Source organism: Nycticebus coucang, chromosome 2, assembly GCF_027406575.1.
Source record: "Nycticebus coucang isolate mNycCou1 chromosome 2, mNycCou1.pri, whole genome shotgun sequence".
In the NCBI taxonomy this organism is placed as follows: domain Eukaryota; kingdom Metazoa; phylum Chordata; class Mammalia; order Primates; family Lorisidae; genus Nycticebus; species Nycticebus coucang.
The window spans coordinates 15,581,338-15,599,793 of NC_069781.1; the positions used below are offsets into that span (position 1 = coordinate 15,581,338).

The 18,456-nt window shown below is 45.0% G+C and overlaps 1 protein-coding gene across 6 annotated transcripts in view; it reads left to right on the top strand.

Moving 5' to 3' along the window:
- TTLL11 (tubulin tyrosine ligase like 11) overlaps positions 1 to 18,456 on the top strand; it is a 273,808-nt gene that overhangs the window by 103,950 nt on the left and 151,402 nt on the right. For 4 of the 6 annotated variants that reach the window (XM_053566767.1, XM_053566785.1, XM_053566775.1 and 1 more), the window contains 3 exons: positions 1,244 to 1,819; positions 13,068 to 13,163; positions 13,921 to 14,036. In XM_053566767.1, coding sequence (XP_053422742.1) covers positions 1,244 to 1,819; positions 13,068 to 13,163; positions 13,921 to 14,036 — 788 coding nt within the window. Of the gene's footprint in view, positions 1 to 1,243; positions 1,820 to 10,254; positions 10,322 to 13,067; positions 13,164 to 13,920; positions 14,037 to 18,456 lie in introns of those variants that run through there. The other 2 variants (XM_053566815.1, XM_053566793.1) reach the window with 2 other exon arrangements.

The window sequence follows — 18,456 nt, forward strand, 5'->3', positions numbered from 1 at the left end:
ATGCCAGAAGCCACAGAGAGGATGGCTCCATCTCTCAAATCCACCTTTACATCCCTCCAGCTCCTCTTTCCTAGTGAAAAGCTCCTCTGCTGCCATTGTAGTCCATCCACCGTCCAGAACTGCACAAAATGTTTCAAAGGGTCTGAGGCCATAGCTGGATTGACTATGTGAACTGGACAAATGCCCTGATAATTAATTATGTGAGTGTCCTCCTGACCGGGACCTGGGAGGAGAGCAAATATTGTAGATGACAGAATCTAGTTTCGAAGAGGTCTCAACAGACAGAAGGATGGGCCAAGTCTACCGACTAAGCTAAATAACAGATATAAACGATCAGACAGACATCTGTGCACCGGCTCTGTGTTTGGTATCGTGTTTGGCCCTCGGTGAATTTCAGCTTATTTCATCTTTATGATGCCCCAGTGAGGGTAGGGTTTATATTCCGTTTTTTAAAATGAGGAAACCGAGACATGGTAGCATTGAGGAAGGCTCAGGGCTTTAGAGTCATCAATCCAGATTCTAGTCCTAAGTCTGGCCCCTGGGTTATCTGGCAAGTTACTTCATTCAAGAATAGCCAGAGCTGGGCTTTGTGGCTGTCCTTCCATGTCGGGTTCCACTTGGGCATTTGCACTTGTCATCACATTTGATCCTCAGAACAATCTTAGTCTTATTTCCAGATGAAGGAGGTGCAGATAACGTAAGTCACTTGGCCAAGGTCACAGAGTAAGCAGCAGGGCCAGGGTCTGAGCCCAGGCTGTCTGACTCCAAACCCTACTCTTAACAACTGCTCCACCTTCTCTGTTTCTGACTTATAAGGGCAAAGTCATATTTTTTGTGAAGGTTAGATGAGGTAACTTATCTAAGCGCCTAATATAGCGCCTAATATCATCACTATATTAGATGATATTAGATCACCATCATTACTATTCCCAGCATTATTATGAGTTATGTGAATGGTTCAAAGACACAGCTAATAACTGGAAAAACAGGATTTGAACCCAGGTCTTGTGACTGCCAATCCACCATACTCTCTGTCTTGCTCGGGAGCACAAGGACAATCCTCACGTCGCTATCCCTGTATCTATATAGTGTTGTCTTCATGGCAGATGTTTAATGAGTATTATAGGCGGGGATCATTTTTTAACTCAGTGACCAAACATTTGCTAATGCCCTGCTCTGTGTTGGGGATCCAGAGAGGAAGAGAATACACAAATAATGTAACCATTCTTTTCCCCCCTCCCAGGTTCGAATGGTGAAAGATGATGACCCCTCCTGGAAGCCCACTTTTATTGTGAAACCTGATGGTGGTTGTCAGGGTGATGGAATCTACCTCATTAAGGACCCCAATGACATCCGCCTGGCAGGGACCCTGCAGAGCAGGCCGGCGGTGGTCCAGGAATACATCTGCAAACCTCTCCTTATCGACAAGCTCAAGTTTGATATTCGTTTGTATGTCTTACTAAAGTCCTTGGAACCCTTAGAGATTTACATAGCCAAAGACGGACTCTCGCGATTTTGTACAGAGCCATATCAGGAGCCCAGCCCCAAAAATCTGCACCACGTCTTTATGCACTTAACCAACTACTCACTGAACATCCACAGCGGCAACTTTGTCCATTCCGACAGTGCTAGCACAGGGAGCAAAAGGACTTTCTCGAGCATCCTTTGTAGGTTGTCCTCCAAAGGCGTTGATATCAAGAAGGTCTGGTCTGACATCATCTCCGTGGTGATCAAGACCGTCATCGCCTTGACCCCAGAGCTCAAAGTCTTCTACCAGTCAGATATCCCCGCCGGAAGGCCCGGCCCCACGTGCTTCCAGGTAACCATCGCCAGTTCCCAGCCTTGACTGGGCCTTGAGAAGGCTCCCTAGCCTTGTGTGGGCTGGGCAATGGGAGCGAGGTGGCCAGAGGAGGGGACAGGTGGCTCTGCTGTGGGCTTCAGTATGAAACCCTGGTCCAACTTTCAGATTTCTACTTGTTAGCTGTGATTTGGGGCAAGTTACTTCCCTTCTGTCACCTGTAAAATGAGTCTAACAGTACCTCCTTAAAGGATTCTTGTAAGAATTAAATGAGAGAACATATGTAAGGCTGAGTGCCATCATTCATTCATTCATTCATTCATTTACCAACCTTTACCCCTTTAGTAGGAGTCAGGTGTTGTTCTGTGTTCTAGGGAGACAACAAGGCAGGCTTCTGCTCATGCATAGAGTCTGGTTTGAGAGGCACATAATTTAAGAGTGTTACAAGGGCTAGAATAGACTAGGTGCTGTGAGACTGTGGAACCATCCGACATTCTCTGGGTGGGATTGGAAAGGCTTCCCAGAAGAAATAGCAGCTAAACTGGAACCTGGAGTAAGAGTTAGACAAAGCAGGGCGGGGTTGGGAAGGAAAAGTACTCTAGGAGGAGACACGTTTGCGCTTGAGAGGTAAGAGGGAAGCACGTGTGTGCTGAGGTTCAGGATGGTTGGAGAGTGGGTTTAGGGCAGAGGCATGGAGGGAGATGAGGGACGATGGGGTGGGAGAGGAAGGTAGGGGCCAAGCCATGGGGATCCTGGGGGAAGGGGCCAATGGAGGACTTTAAGCAGCAGACAGTTACACATCGGATCTATAAGTTGCAAAGAACAAAGGGTCTGCAAGGGGAGAAGGACAGAGGCAAGGCTGGAGGCAGGGAGGTTCCTAGTGAGACATCAGCCTTCATATGAGCCAGAGAGCAAGCAGGCTTGGATGAGGAAGGTCTTGGTAGAGATGGAGAGCACGTGTAAGGAGGCAGAAGGGCTAGACTTGGCGACTGGATGGGGCTGGGGAGCAACCAAGCCTGACTTGAGGGTGGCCTGGGCATTTGTCTGGGTGGCCCTTGGAGAGAACCAGGCTGTGAGAAGAAGGGCAAGGGTTGGACTCAAGCGTCTATGTGACATCTGAGTGGAGAAGTTGAGTGGACAATTGAATATTTGGGTCTGGGTCCAGGAGAAACAGTCTGGGCTAGAGACAGATGAAAACTCATCATTCAGATGTGACACGAGGCCTGAGGGGCTGTAGGGTGAGAGGAGGCCTGAGAAGACCCTCAGGGGTGCACCAACAGAGGCCAAGAAGCAATGTCTTAAGATACAGAAGGGATTTCAGGAGAGGAGGAGCCCGGAATGCCAAGGAAGGGGCTCAGAGAAGCAGTAGGCCAAGGCCAGCACACCAAGTGCGGCCAGATGTCAATGGGGAACTCACTGGAGACTTTCCTGAGAATTGTCTTCAGAGCGTAGCGGACTAAGCCAGTGTGTGGGAGGGAAGGAAAGGGGGTTGCAGTCGAGCTTTCTTACACGTCATTTGGCTGTGATGCTGGGCATGGTGGGGACAGCGTCCAGACACCCAGTAGGTGCACACTTCCTCACCACTAGGGATGGGGGGAGAAGAAAAGAAGAGGCACCTCTGGGGCCCTTTCCGTCTAATCTTTACATTATTTTGTGGCAGCTGATAAATTAAAGAAAGAAAACATGGAACGTACTTGTAAGCCATGAAGCAAAATGGCACAATGACAAAATGGTTATCCCAAACCACCTCCCACCCAAGCCTCCCCGGGCGTGCTTCTCCCCAGCCCATTTCCCTGCACATCCCCGAGGTAACCGTTATCCTGAATTTCATGTTTATCATTTCCCGCTTTAAAAAATACTTTTTAAATGCATGAATGTACCCCTAAAGAATATATTGTTTTGCTTTGCCTGTTACTGAGTTTTATAAAAGTGCTGTTATAAAGTCTGACGTCTTCTGCAACATTCTTTTCTGCTACATGCAATGTTCCAAAGGTCCGCTCATGTTGATGGGGGTTGTCGGTAGGTTTCATTTGCACGGTTGCATATTCCTTTACAAATATGCACCCTTTACTTAGCACTTGGGCCATCTCCATCTATGGCAGGAGGGTAATAGGTTGCATGGAGCAGGAAGTGAAAAGGGAGGGAATGGGGCAGTGTCTCTAACGGACCGGGCACTCATTCGATAGTAGAAGAGCCGGCTGGTCCCAAGGTGCAGCCCCAAACCCAGAGAGGCTACCCCAGGAGCTGGGCTCCCACCAGCACCATTTTCCAGGGAAGATGGCAGGAACCTCTGAAAGGGAATTCAGACAGTGATCAGTATTAAGAGGGGTCACTGTCATCCAGAGATCTGTCCTTAGGCACTTGGACCCCAGGCCTTTGGTTCCCAGAAAAATGCCCAACTCACCTGTGAGGTAGGTGGTTTAAAACATTAGAAGGGGTAAATGGGCAGAGCTTAGAGATGGGATCAGAGAAAACAAGTCCTGACCTGAGCCATCAGAAAGCTAGGGTAAAGGAGACAGTTGCAACGTGGACGCATCTCGGGGTCATCCCAGGGGACAGTGTGGTCACATCTGTTTGACAGTGACAGCTACTCCAGGAGTATCATGAGGGCCCAGCACACATGGCCAAGCCACAGACCCCTGGCGTGGCCAGAGTGGCAGGGTGGAGGGCCCGGGTGGTTGTTTTGCTACAAGTCTTGCTGTGGACAGGCTGCATGGGCAGCCATTGGGTGGGTCTGGAGGGCAGATGGGACGGCCACTGGTTTGGACAGACTGCATCTAGCAAAAGCAACCACAGCCTTGTGACTGTTCCCAGTGCTCGAGTGTGCTAAGTGTTTCCAGGCCCGGGGTGGGATGGGGAACGCAAAGGAGGAGGAGCCCTCCCTCTTTCCAGCTGCGTGACCCTGGGCGAGTGTCTTCAGCACCTGGAGCTCACCTGCTCTCACTTCCCCACCTGCCCTTTTTGATAAGTCATGTAGGTGGAAATGCTTTGACAAGGTATAAAGTGTCAGATGTTTGGAATTTGTTTTATCATACATTCCAGATACACAGTGATTGAGAGAGGAAAATAGTATCCTTTTCCCCTTGGAGTCCTCTCTTTCTTATTCTTATCAGAACGCTTATATATTTGAGTCTCAAATGCCTAAACTGACTTGGAACCCAAAGACATAGAGACACAGGATGGGTCTGCTATTGACTTGCTGTGTGGTCTCGCTTAAGTCACTTAACTTCTCTGTGCTTCAGTTTCCTCACCCACTTTATAGCTTGTTGTCCAACTCCAGTGATAAGCTTTGCAAACTGTAATGTTCTGGGAAGACGCAATAGATTATTATTTTTTTGCCATGCAGCCCCTCTTGCTTGTAGCCTGGGCTTGGCCCAGATTGCAGCATTCCAGAACATAAACTTGAGCCAAAAAAAATTACATTTATCTTAAACATGTGACTGTGACCCTTTCCAATCATAGCCATAATAACTACTTGGGAAATCGTGATGGCCCAGAGCAGCTGCTGGTACTGCTCAGGCTGTGGGCAGGTTTCCTGTAATCTGTTGCCTAGGAACATAGCTGCTCTGCCATTCCAGCCTGTCCCTTGTCATTGCCCAGGCAGCCCCCAGCAACATATTCTCATGTCAGTCTTCTTGAGGGCACCAGTGTGACCCTGTCTTAAACAGCGAGGTCTATCTGGGTATAAATGATTCATATGGCAGAACTACACTCGCAGAGGAAAGGCCCAGCTCAGCTTCCAAGAACATTCTTTCTGCAATCCGCTGCAGGATCTATATCTCCTTCTAGCTTTCTGTGTCTAATTCTTTCCTTGGCCCGTGATACTTTCCCTTAGACGTCTGGAGGAAACATGGGTCCCCAAGCCTAAGATGTTTCTCTTCTTTCTTCTTTGCTCTTTTCGACTTCCTCCTTGCCCAGACACCCTAAAGAGCGGAGGGCAGGGAGCATTGTAGTGGCCAAAGGCTTGGGTTTGGCTGTAGACACCCTGGGTTTGTGCCAATCCCAGATCCTCCTTCCAGAAACTCTAGCACTCGGCAAGTTAACCTTTCTCAGCCTCAGTCTCCCTGTACAAATACACATCAGATTTGTATCTACTTACAGAGTTGTGAGCTCAAATAAGGGAAAGCTACGTGGAACATCCAGGAGAGCACCTAACACACAGTCATCACTTAATAAGTGACAGCTTTTACGATTAGTACATTGTTGTTTATAATAATAGTTCTCAAATTTGTCTGTGATGCAGTGTCTTGAAGTTATAGGAAGTCATGAAATAGTCACATTTTGAACTTAACCGGAACACCAGTGTTCCAAGGGGCACAGTTTGGAAACTTGAGTCCTTTGCCTGCCATTTGCCGCCTCCTTGCCTGGCCCTGGCTAGCTTCCTTGTACCTTCCCCTAACCCTGCAATCCTGGGAAACAGAACTGGCTCCTGTCTCTTAGACGTAACTTACGCCTTCCCGGTTCGGCCCTTTTGTTCTCTTCCATCTTGGCCACCTGACTTGCTCTCTCCTGTTCTGTTTTTTCAAATTCAAGGTCTTCCAGGATACCGCTCAAGTCCCACCTTCTCTGCAAAGCCTTCCTTGACCACTTTTGACATTCAAGCTCTTCCTTTGGACTCTAACACACCCTGAGCACCCACTGATCCAGTTGTGGGCACGTGGCTATGGATAAGACAAGGTCCCTCCCAGTTCCTAAGGGGTGTACTGGGAAGACCAATGCATGAGCTATATGCACCTTCACTCCTACATTTGCTTTTGGGTTTTTTTGTTTTGTTTTGTTCTGAGACAGGTTAGTCTTGTAGTCCTGGGTCAAGTGATCCTCCCATCTCGGCCTCCTGAATAGCTGGGATTACACATGCCCATACCACACCTGGCATCAAAGAAATGCTTTTGAAACATAAGTCGGACCCAGTACTTCCCTTGCTCAAACCCTCCAGTGGCCTTTTCGTTGCACTAAAAGTCCCAGCTCCTTATCTGTCCCTTATCTTTCTGTCTGACCTCATCTCTTCCCACTGTCCCTCTTGATCACTCCTTGCCTTTCTTCCTCCTGTTCCCTCTGCCTGGAACACTCTTCCCGCCACCCAGTTCTTCAAAATGAACTATGCCTTCACTTCATTCAGTCCCTGTCCGTATGTCACCTTCTGAGACTTTAGCTTCTGAAGACTGAACATAACCTCCTTCTACCAACAGCTGGACTACCAGAAATATATGTGAATATGTAGATGAAATAAGTGTTCTCAGGCTCTGGACAACAGATGGCTCAGCACTGTGAACCTAGGGGAAAGGTGGGCAGGGGGATGGGGTTCCTGTGGCTGCCTCAGCTCTCTGTCTGGGGACAATTTTTGGAAGATGAGCACAGGGAAATTGAACCTGCACAAAAACTTGTGACCTCCATGAGTTAAGGCGACGGAGATTGAAATTTGAGAAAGCTGAAGTGGCTGGGAGTGGTGGGGTCGAGTGAGGGAAAAGAAGGTGCTGAGCAGGAGAGCAGCTCCAGAAATCCCGAAGAGTCTGTGCTGAATCCTCAGCCATGCCAGTGTGGACTGTTAGTGCACAGAGCTGGCCAAAGAATGACCCGGAAACTGGCATGCTGAACAATTTCCAGGTGTCACGTAGGGCAGGGAGGTATCCAAGCTCTGAACAGTGAGAGAGGCATGTCCTTGGTGATTACTGAGAGCATTCAGTGGAGACTCCAAAGAAATTCTGCCTTGATGAGTAGAGTTGAATCTTCCCTGGAATGTAGGTTATGCTAGACCCATCCTATTCGGCTTTGAAGGTGTCAACTGAAGGCCAAAACAAAGCCTAGCCCTTGGAAAGGAAGACAAATCCAGAAACTCAGCATGTAACATCACGATGTCCAGCTTTCAAACTAAAAACAAAAAAATCACTAAACATTCCACAAAGCAGGGAACGGTAACCTGTACTGATGGGGAAGATCATTCAATAGAAACAGCTCCAGAAATTTTAAAAATTATGGAACTAGTAGGAAAAGAAGGTTAAAACAACTGTTACAACTTTATACACAAATTTTAGCTTAATGAAGAGAGAAATGGAAACTACTAAAAAGAAATACAGAGTATGTGTCTAAGTGAGATACACACAAATGGAACTTCTAGAAAAGAGAACAATCTCTGAAATGAAAATCTTACTGGATGGGATTAACAGCAAATTAGACACTGCAGAAAAAATCACCAGTGAACTTGAGTATATAGTATAGATCTAACCATAGTTAAAAAGAGAGAGGAAAATAACAAGGAAAGAGAAATAACGGCCCCCCCAGGGAACTATGGTCCAATATCAGGGGGTCTAACATTCATGTAATTGAAGTTCTAGGGCAGAAGTGAGAGGGAAGGTCCATGAAAACATTGAAAAAATAGTGGCCAACATGTTCCCAATTTGATAACAAGTATAAACCCACACACAATCCAAGAAGCTCAAGAAACCCCAAGTAGGCTACAACCCTCCACCCTGCCACCAAGGTTGATAATCCAATTATGGAAAACCAGTGATGATAAGAAAATCTTAAAAGCATCCGGAAAGAAAAGACAACATGCTCAGAAGAACCAAGAATAATCTCAATGTTCTCATCAGAAACTATGCTAGCCAGAAGACAATGGAAGGACAACCGTCACCTCCTCAGGAAGGCCTCCCTGGCCCTCTTGTCTAGATCCCCAAACGCTCCCCTGGCCCCACTGTATCCTACTCTGGGCTCTTTGCTTTAATTATTAACTTACTTGTTTCCCTCCCCTCTGAAATGTGGACTCCAAGAGGACAGGAGCTTTGTCTTGCTCACTGCTTTGTCCCAGGTGCCTAGAACGATGTCTGGTATTCAGTGAGTGCTCAGTAAATATTTGATGGAGTAAATCATGCCTCCAGGCTGAAGGGAATAAAGGCGGAGGGCAGTAAAGCATCCTAGACCTATGAATGGTTCACAATGGCTGGCAGGACATGCTGGGGAGCCTGGGCTTCCCTGGCAGGCAGGGCTCTTAGGCAGAGGGGTGTTAACATTCTATTTGCATTTTAGAAAAATCACTCTGGCAGCCTCTTATGCCAGAGTAATTAGAGGGGTGAGTTTGAGGCAGGGAAAAGGGGGGAGACCTGATGGAGAGCAGGGGTAGTGAGGACGGTCCAGATCTAGAAACCTCTTCAGAAGGTGGAGTGTGCAGGAGCTGTGACCAACTCGATGTAAAGGACACAGGGAAAACTTTAGACTTAAGTGATTGGGTGGATAAGAAGTACAGAGGGCAAAGTAGATTTTAAAGAAACATGGTATATTAGCTGGTTTGTTGTTTGTTTGTTTGTTTGTTTGTTTGTTTTTATGACAGAGTCTCACTCTTTTGCCCGGGCTAGAGTGCTATGGTGTCATAGCTCATGGCAACCTCACGCTCCTCAGCTCAAGTGATCCTCCTCCCTCAGCCTCCTGAGTAGCTGGGACTACAGGCGCCTGTCACGATGCCTGGCTAATTTTTCTATTTTGGGTAGAGATGGGGTCTCACTCTTACTCAGGCTGGTCTCGAACTCCTGCTTTCAAGTGATCTTCCTGCCTTGGTCTCCTGAAGTGCTAAGATTACAGGTGTGAGCCACCTCACCCAGCCTGTATTAGCCGTCTTTTGCTATATAATGAATTACCCCAAAACTTAGCAGCTTAAAACAACAAACATCCCTTTCCCACAGCTTCTATGGGTTGGGAATCTAGACTTAGCTGACTGCCTCTGGCTCAGAAGCTCTGGCAAGGCTGTAATTGGCCAGGGCTGCAGCCATCTCCCAGCCTCCTCTGACTGGGGAAGATCCTCCTCCAAGCTCACTCTCACGGCTGTTGGCTGGAGAAATTAGTTCCTTTGCCACCTGGGCTCTTTAAAGGATGCCTCACTACATGGCAGGTGACTCCCCTCAGAGTGAGCGACTGAGAGAGTAAAAGAAAGCACCCCAAGATTGAAGCCACAGTCCTCGTACAGCCTAATATTGGAAGTGAGATTCTATGGTCTCTGCCCCATTCTCTCTGTTAGAGACAAGTCACTCGGTGCAGCCCACACTGCAGCGTGCAAGGGGGATTACACAAGGCTCCAGTGCCAGGAGGCGAGGGTCACTGAGACCATCACAGAGACGGCTGGTCACAGATAGGAAGTTTGAATATGCTGAATTTGAGGAGTCTGGGGCTTCCTGGTTGGGTATAGTCTGGATGCAGATGGGTGTGAAGGTCTGGGGCTCAGGAGAGACCCCCCCTTTGGGGATGTAGCTTGGAGCTTTTGCATGAATTTAGAATTAATAGCTCAGGGCCCTTTCTCCCCAACTTGATTTGAAGCTTCTAGAGGTCAGGGATGAAGAACAGTTATCCTTAAATCCCCCAGGAACCCCTCAAATAAGAGGTGCTCGACATACGATCCTGATTGAATTATTTACGGAGGCCAGGAGGGCATGATTGAAGGGCTCTCTCCCTTTGGCAATCCCTGTTCTGCCACCGCCGTTGGAGAGATTTGGAGGGAGGCGTCCCCTTCCTGAGCTACAGGTTCATGGTCTGCACAGAGTGGGTGTTAAGTTAATGATTAAAAAAATTGTAAAACCTTTTCCTGGGGAACCCTAGTTATCTGATCTGGTTGGTTTCCTTCTTCATTCCCGCCCCCCAAAAGAATCCCATTTTGAAAAACACAGGGCCAAGCAAATTCCAGACCGGGTGATTCTGGGATTTTATGGCAAGATCAACTCTGAGCCCCTCCCAGTTCTGTGATTCTGTTTACTCAGATCTATTGATGCTACGCAGTTCACTGAACTTTTGAAAAGAAAATCAACCCTATTTCTTTGCACTTGTAAAAAAAAAAAAATGTAGTAAACCTGACCTTCATTAAACATGATGTGTCAAGCACTGTGCTCACTATTTTGCAAGGCACTATGTTTGATTCTGTCTGCCTGCTAGTGTGCAAGCTCCAGGAGGACAGGGGCTTGGTGTAGTTCACTGTTGTATTTCCAGCAGCTAGAACAGTTCTTGGGACATAGAAAGCATTCAAAAATTCATTATAAATGAATGAACTAAGTCAAGTAAGTACCATTCATATTTCCATTTTACCAATGAGGCAACTTGGGCTTAGCGCAGCTAAGTTTCTTGCTTGAAGTCACACAAGTCAAAGGCAGAACAAAGATAAGAAATGAGCTCCTCGTGACTCTAAAGCACACTGATGCCATTTCTTGTTGGTGAAGTGGGTAGGAACCTGGAAAGGGAGCTAGCATCTGTGGGATACACTTTGTATGATGAGCATAATCTTAGGTCCTGAAAATTGGACCATGTTTAGGTTCTGAAAATTACTATGTCTCTGGTGGCTGCAGGGCGATATGGTTGATGGGGCTTCCCTGCCCCTGCCCCGGCTCCCGGCATTCCTATGACTTTACATTTTATGAAGCCACCAGGTGTTGGGATGGGAAGTGTCCACCAGGCTGAGAAAGTACAAGTCCCAACTTCTAAGCCATAGCATAAAGTTAGACTTGATGACTGTGGATGACAGATGTCTGCACTGCAGCCTGCCACTCCCCATCGCCTCTTGGACATCACATGTCTCGGACCAGGTCTGAAGTTAGACTGATGATGTCACCAGTGTCTCTAAGAGGCCTCATCACTCATATCCACTTGTCATACATTATTAAGTAGATATGTAACACATGTAACACTTTCTACTGAATTTCAATTCCTTTCTTTTCATGACCACGGAAAGAAAAATAGAGCAAGGATGACTTTTCCTAACTTCTCATCCTTATTGCCCTTCACTGAAAAATAACTTCATCTTGAATCATCCCCCAAAATGGTCATTTGGGCTCTGATTTCATTAATAAGTATGAAGCTACAGTTTAATAATTATCATTTAACTAGTGCATATTCTATATAGACAAGTAAATGGATCTTTTCTTCTTGAATCCACAGAGGAGGGGAGTCTATACCACATCTTTTTCTTTTTCTCCTTTATTCTCCACATTACTTTTTTTTGTGACTTTGGGGTTCTATCAATTATGTTAGAAACTTTCTACGTTATCACTTCTGTAGAGATAGCATGAGTCCTCCTGAGAATCTGACATCCTTGTAGTCTGAATCTGAATTTAATTAGGAGCAGCGATCTCAAGGATGAGAAGTTATCCAAGGGAAGGATTGTTTCAGGTAGAGAAAACGAGATACACACTGGTGGCTTGCCCTGATTGTAGGGCTTGTAAGGAACTAGCTGGGAGGCAAAGCCTTACCTCGGGGTAGCAGGCTGGATTTAATAATAGGCCTCTGAGAAATGGTGTTGGAGTTAGCCCTGGGTGCAGAATAGTCACATGGGGCGCCATGCTTAGAAGGGCTCTGAGCTTGGCTTCATGCCCTGTTGCTACCATCGTGAAATTTTTAATACTCTTTGAACAAAGAGCCCTGCATTTTCATCTTTGAACTGGGTCACACAAATTATGCAGTCAGTCCTGCTTGGGTGTAATATCCAGCTCTGTCCAGCTCTGTTACTTATTAGCTAGGCAGTCTTGGAGGCAACCCATTGGTCTGAGATTCAGTTTCTACTTCTATAAAATGGAGAGCATAATCCCTCCTCCAGTACAGCATCATGAGGACTGAAGGATATCAAGAACAACAGTGCGTGGTATAGTCATTGATGCCTAGTAGCTGACTAATCGATATTCCCTTCTCCTTAACTAAGAGGGTGTGTCAAAATCACCTTGAGGGTTTGTTTTTGTCAAAATATTTTCAGATTGGTGGTACAGTAGTGAGCATAACTGCCTTCCAAAACATACATACCTGGGTTCCGCTTTGAGAGCTTCCGATTTGGTGTGCGTGGGTTGGGGGATGCGGTGGTTTAAGAGGGGTCCTTACGTGATACCAGCGTATATCCTAGCTCAAGAAAGGCAGCCTTAGTTTTCAGAGATCTAACTAAGAAGGAACTTAACAGAGTGGAGCAGAAGAAAAGGCAGGCGAAGTTGATGGACCGCTACTTATCCTCAGCATAATAAGAAATCTGGTAAAGAAGAAAGAGGCCGGCATCTCATAGCACTTCAGGTGCCCCGGATAGCGCTGAAATGCACCACAGGAACTCATTTCATTATCAGGGTTCCTATGAAATTCTCTGCTGTCCATTTGGTCTGACAACCACCCCCAGGGGCTGTGGACAAGAGAAGCCATAGTCAGGCCAAGGTTGGGGGCTGAGTTTGAATTTATTTTCACCTTAATGACCCTAACAACATACTCAATTCCAGAATAGAAATTGCAGCTAGAGGGCGTAATTCTGAATTGTGTCTATCCTGTCCAGATTCTAGGCTTTGACATTCTTCTAATGAAAAATCTGAAGCCCATACTCCTTGAAGTAAACGCAAACCCCAGCATGAGAATCGAACACGAGCAGGAAGTAAGTATTTGAGTGTCTCTGACTATACTACCATTCGACTCAATGTTCCCCCTCTCACGTTCAATCAGCCAAACAAGATTCGTCACCGTTCTCAACTTTGCATAGCAAAATTCTGCTCCCCTCTAATAATTCTAGTTTGGTTGCACTCTGAACACAGTCTATTAATATGAGAGCTAACTGACCTATGGTAATTTCCCAGCATGCCGTGCCTTCATATTTTAAGGTCTGGAAACTTCCAAACAGCTGAGCCTTTCCATCAGTTTTGTCAAGAACTAATTAGTTAGCCTCAGGAGATGAACTAATTGAAATTCTATGAATATGATTTAGCTATGTCGATATGCTTGAATCACTAAGATAAATAGTATGTTTCACAATGGTTAGATTTTTCTCTCCCCCACCCAAATGTATTTTTTAAAACTGAAAGACATATAACAAATATTAGCATTAGCGGGGATGGCGGGGGGGGGGAGATTATTTGGATTCTTTTAATTGTCTTAACCCGTTTCTGTATTTTTTGATAATCAGAAAATATAATGCTATTTTTACTCTTCATGTATTTTGTTGATGTATAAAAGGAGATCGACCTTTTTAAGGTAGTATATGTGTAAAGGGAGCCTTTAAAAATTCTCTTCTATAGGTTAGCATAGGCAAAATTTAATAACACAACCCCCTGAACTAGCTGGAGGATTAGATGCAGATAGCCACTTGGCACTCAATCTTGGTCCCCACTGTGACACAGAATCCTTACCCATTCAAGCTTTCTCCAGGGGTGTTTGAAAATGTCCCCAGCCTTGTTGATGAAGAAGTGAAGGTGGCTGTGATCAGAGACACTCTGCGCCTCATGGACCCTCTTAAGAAGAAAAGAGACAGCCAGTAAGTATTTTTTTTTATGTCATTTTTTTCCATCAGCTCTGCTTCCTAACTGTTGTCAAGTTCTTGGAACCTGTTAACCTCATGAGGGAGATTTACATATTGAACAATCTAATAGGTCATATTTTCATTTCTTAAATATCAGCACCCAAGCCACCGGTGACTAAAAATCTGGCAAATGGGGTTCAGATGATGAATTTCTGACTTGATGGTTATTCAGATCTGGAAAGTCTTGTCTAAGAACCCACTTTTCCCTCAGTAATGGGACCTGCACTTTGCCCATCCTTGTCCACATAGCATTTCTCTTCGAAGAGAGAAATGCAAGCACAGGAAAAATAAAACATAAAGCAGGAGAAGAGGGCCACAGGGAATTCGGACACGGTAAGAGCTGCCTCCTGTTGATTTTCTTCACGATGTTTACACTGTTACAGAGTAAGCTTCCAGTTTCCAAATCGGCAGCACCAACTTAAAGACATTTCTATCATATTTGCGACAGTTATAATTCTTCTCCATTGCCACCTACCCACTGGGACATCACACTGGTGGGTATGTGTGCTCTGCCCTCCCTCCACGGACTTACCCCAGAAATGGATGATACGTTGTCTGTTTTGCTTTTACCAAGTTCCAGACTCTCATAAAGTAAGGATTGTGTAAATATCATTGTGCCTATGTTTGGGGCAGAAAAATCAAAGACAGGCATCTCCAACAACACTTCTCAGACCCCCTGACAAAGCAGATTGACCCAGATGCTCCCAGACGAGTAAAGCAGCTGTCAGCAATGGTGCGGGACAGGGAGGAGAGCCGACTTCCCTGAGCAGGTGGCGTTTTGCAGGTTCCTCCACTGAGGCTCCTTGCTAATGGGGCGAAGCCCCCATGTTGTTAAAATCCATCTACTTTAGTGCTCTTCACCTTTGCGCATTGAAACCATCTGGGGAGCTTTTAAAAATACCCAGTACTGGGGCTCCCACTTTGAGCGATGCTGATCTTAATTAGTCTGGGCTGGAGGCCTGACCAGGGAAAGTTTTTGGTTCCCTAGTGATTCACTGTTCTGTGCAGCCAAGGTTGAGTGCCACTGCCTGACAGGAAACGTTACCCTGAAGGAGCATTTGTCATATTCTGAGTCAGGCTGGATGGCGCCTGCTCAGCTGAGTTCTTTCCAAGAGCGAGGCCCAGATTGCCATCCTTGGGGAGACTCAGCAGGGAACAGCTCACCTGTAGTTAGTATGGGCCAGTCCTGGTGGGTGTGGCTTCCCCCGGTCAGGGCCTCAGAATGGCAGCGTGTCCTCCGAGCAGCTCGAACACGATGGTGGCCACATAGTGAGTGTTCACTGACACATACATGCATGCAGCTGCATTCTCTCACCGGCCCTGAGGAAAAGCAATGGATTAATGACAGTCTGGTCAGATTAACTGCAATAAACTCATTCCTCAAAAACTGACTCTCTAAGAGTTATTGATTTCACCAACCAGCAGAGATTAGGCCCTAAGAGTGTGTACGGCACTGTGGGGAAATGCTGTGGGTATTTATGCCAGTATGGCATGATCTTGCAATTTTTTCAGAATGACCTTGATGCATTAGCACTCTGATTCCTTTGGTGGGAATAAGAATTTCTAAAGCTGTTGCATGGTCTGAGCCTTCTTAACCTGTGCACCAAAACCTGAAAAGATGAAAGGGTTCCACTGTATTTTTCATCAAATGGCTTTGAAACAAAATTAGCTTCCTTTTTCTTGTTCTAGTTGGTTTTCTTTACCTACACCTAGACAGTCCATATAAGCTGTATTCTGCGTAAATATGAGCTGTAGATCTAAAATTGAATAGCAATGAAACTATAGGATGATGGGGGAGGATGGCTTATCAAGTCACCACTTATCAAGTCACAAATAGCAGCACCTCATTTTTAATTTAAAAAGTATCAACTTTTTTCATTGATCACCAAGAATAGTTAGGACTTCAAGAACTTGACTTTATTTCTAATGAAAATCCTTTTATTTCACCCGCTCTTACTTAGAATGTAAGGGTGAATGTTAACAGCTAAATGCCATTTACTGATATTTTTTTCTTTTTTTTTTTTATTGTTGGGGATTCATTGAGGGTACAATAAGCCAGTTACACTGATTGCAATTGTTAGGTAAAGTCCCTCTTGCAATCATGTCTTGCCCCCATAAAGTGTGACACACACTAAGGCCCCACCCCCTCCTTCCCTCTTTCTGCTTCCCCCCCCCATAAACTTAATTGTCATTAATTGTCCTCATATCAAGATTGAGTACATAGGATTCATGCTTCTCCATTTTTGTGATGCTTTACTAAGAATAATGTCTTCCACTTCCATCCAGGTTAATACGAAGGATGTAAAGTCTCCATTTTTTTATGGCTGAATAGTATTCCATGGTATACATATACCACAGCTTGTTAATCCATTCCTGGGTTGGTGGGCATTTAGGCTGTTTCCACATTTTGGCAATGGTAAATTGAGCTGCAATAAACAGTCTAGTACAAGTGTCCTTATGATAAAAGGATTTTTTTCCTTCTGGGTAGATGCCCAGTAATGGACTGCAGGATCGAATGGGAGGTCTAGGTTGAGTGCTTTGAGGTTTCTCCATACTTCCTTCCAGAAAGGTTGTACTAGTTTGCAGTCCTACCAGCAGTGTAAAAGTGTTCCCTTCTCTCCACATCCACGCCAGCATCTGCAGTTTTGAGATTTTGTGATGTGGGCCATTCTCACTGGGGTTAGATGATATCTCAGGGTTGTTTTGATTTGCATTTCTCTAATATATAGAGATGATGAACATTTTTTCATGTGTTTGTTAGCCATTCGTCTGTCGTCTTTAGAGAAAGTTCTAATCATGTCTCTTGCCCATTGATATACGGGATTGTTGGCTTTTTTCATGTGGATTACTTTGAGTTCTCTATAGATCCTGGTTATCAAGCTTTTGTCTGATTGAAAATATGCAAATATCCTTTCCCATTGTGTAGGTTGTCTCTTTGCTTTGGTTATTGTGTCCTCAGCTGTACAGAAGATTTTCAGTTTAATGAAGTCCCATTTGTTTATTTTTGTTGTTGTTGCAATTGCCATGGCAGTCTTCTTCATGAAGTCTTCCCCCAGGCCAATATCTTCCAGTGTTTTTCCTATGCTTTCTTTGAGGATTTTTATTGTTTCATGCCTTAAATTTAAGTCCTTTATCGATCTTGAATCAATTTTTGTGAGTGGGGAAAGGTGTGGGTCCAGTTTCAGTCTTTTACATGTAGACATCCAGTTCTCCCAACACCATTTATTGAATAGGGAGTCTTTCCCCCAAGGTAAGTTCTTGTTTGGTTTATCAAAGATTAGGTGGTTGTAAGATGTTAGTTTCATTTCTTGGTGTTCAATTCGATTCCAAGTGTCTATGTCTCTGTTTTTGTGCCAGTACCATGCTGTCTTGAGCACTATGGCTTTGTAGTACAGACTAAAATCTGGTATGCTGAAGCCCCCAGCTTTATGTTTGTTACTAAGAACTGCCTTAGCTATACGGGGTTTTTTCCAGTTCCATACAAAACGCAGAATCATTTTTTCCAAATCTTGAAAGTACGATGTAGGTACTTTGATAGGAATGGCATTGAATAGGTAGATTGCTTTGGGAAGTATAGACATTTTAACAATGTTGATTCTTCCCATCCATGAGCATGGTATGTTCTTCCATTTGTTAATATCCTCTGCTATTTCCTTTCTGAGGAGTTCATAGTTTTCTTTATAGAGGTCCTTCACCTCCTTCGTTAGGTATATTCCTAGGTATTTCATTTTCTTTGAAACTATGGTGAAGGGAGTTGTGTCCTTAATTAGCTTCTCATCTTGACTGTTATTGGTGTATACAAAGGCTACTGACTTGTGGACATTGATTTTATATCCTGAAACATTACTGTATTTTTTGATGACTTCTAGGAGTCTTGTGGTTGAGTCTTTGGGGTTCTCTAAGTATAAGATCATGTCATCAGCAAAGAGGGAGAGTTTGACCTCCTCTGCTCCCATTTGGATTCCCTTTCTTTCCTTGTCTTGCCTAATTGTATTGGCTAGAACTTCCAGCACTATGTTGAATAGTAAAGGTGACAGAGGACAACCTTGTCTGGTTCCAGTTCTAAGAGGAAAAGCTTTGAGTTTTACTCCATTCAGTAAAATATTGGCTGTGGGTTTGTCATAGATAGCTTCAATCAGTTTTAGAAATGTGCCACCTATGCCTATACTCTTCAGTGTTCTAATTAGAAAAGGATGCTGGATTTTATCAAATGCTTTTTCTGCGTCTATTGAGAGGATCATGTGATCTTTATTTTTGCCTCTGTTAATATGGTGGATAACGTTTATGGACTTGCGTATGTTAAACCAGCCTTGCATCCCTCGGATAAAGCCTACTTGATCATGATGAATGACTTTTTTGATGATAAGCTGTAATC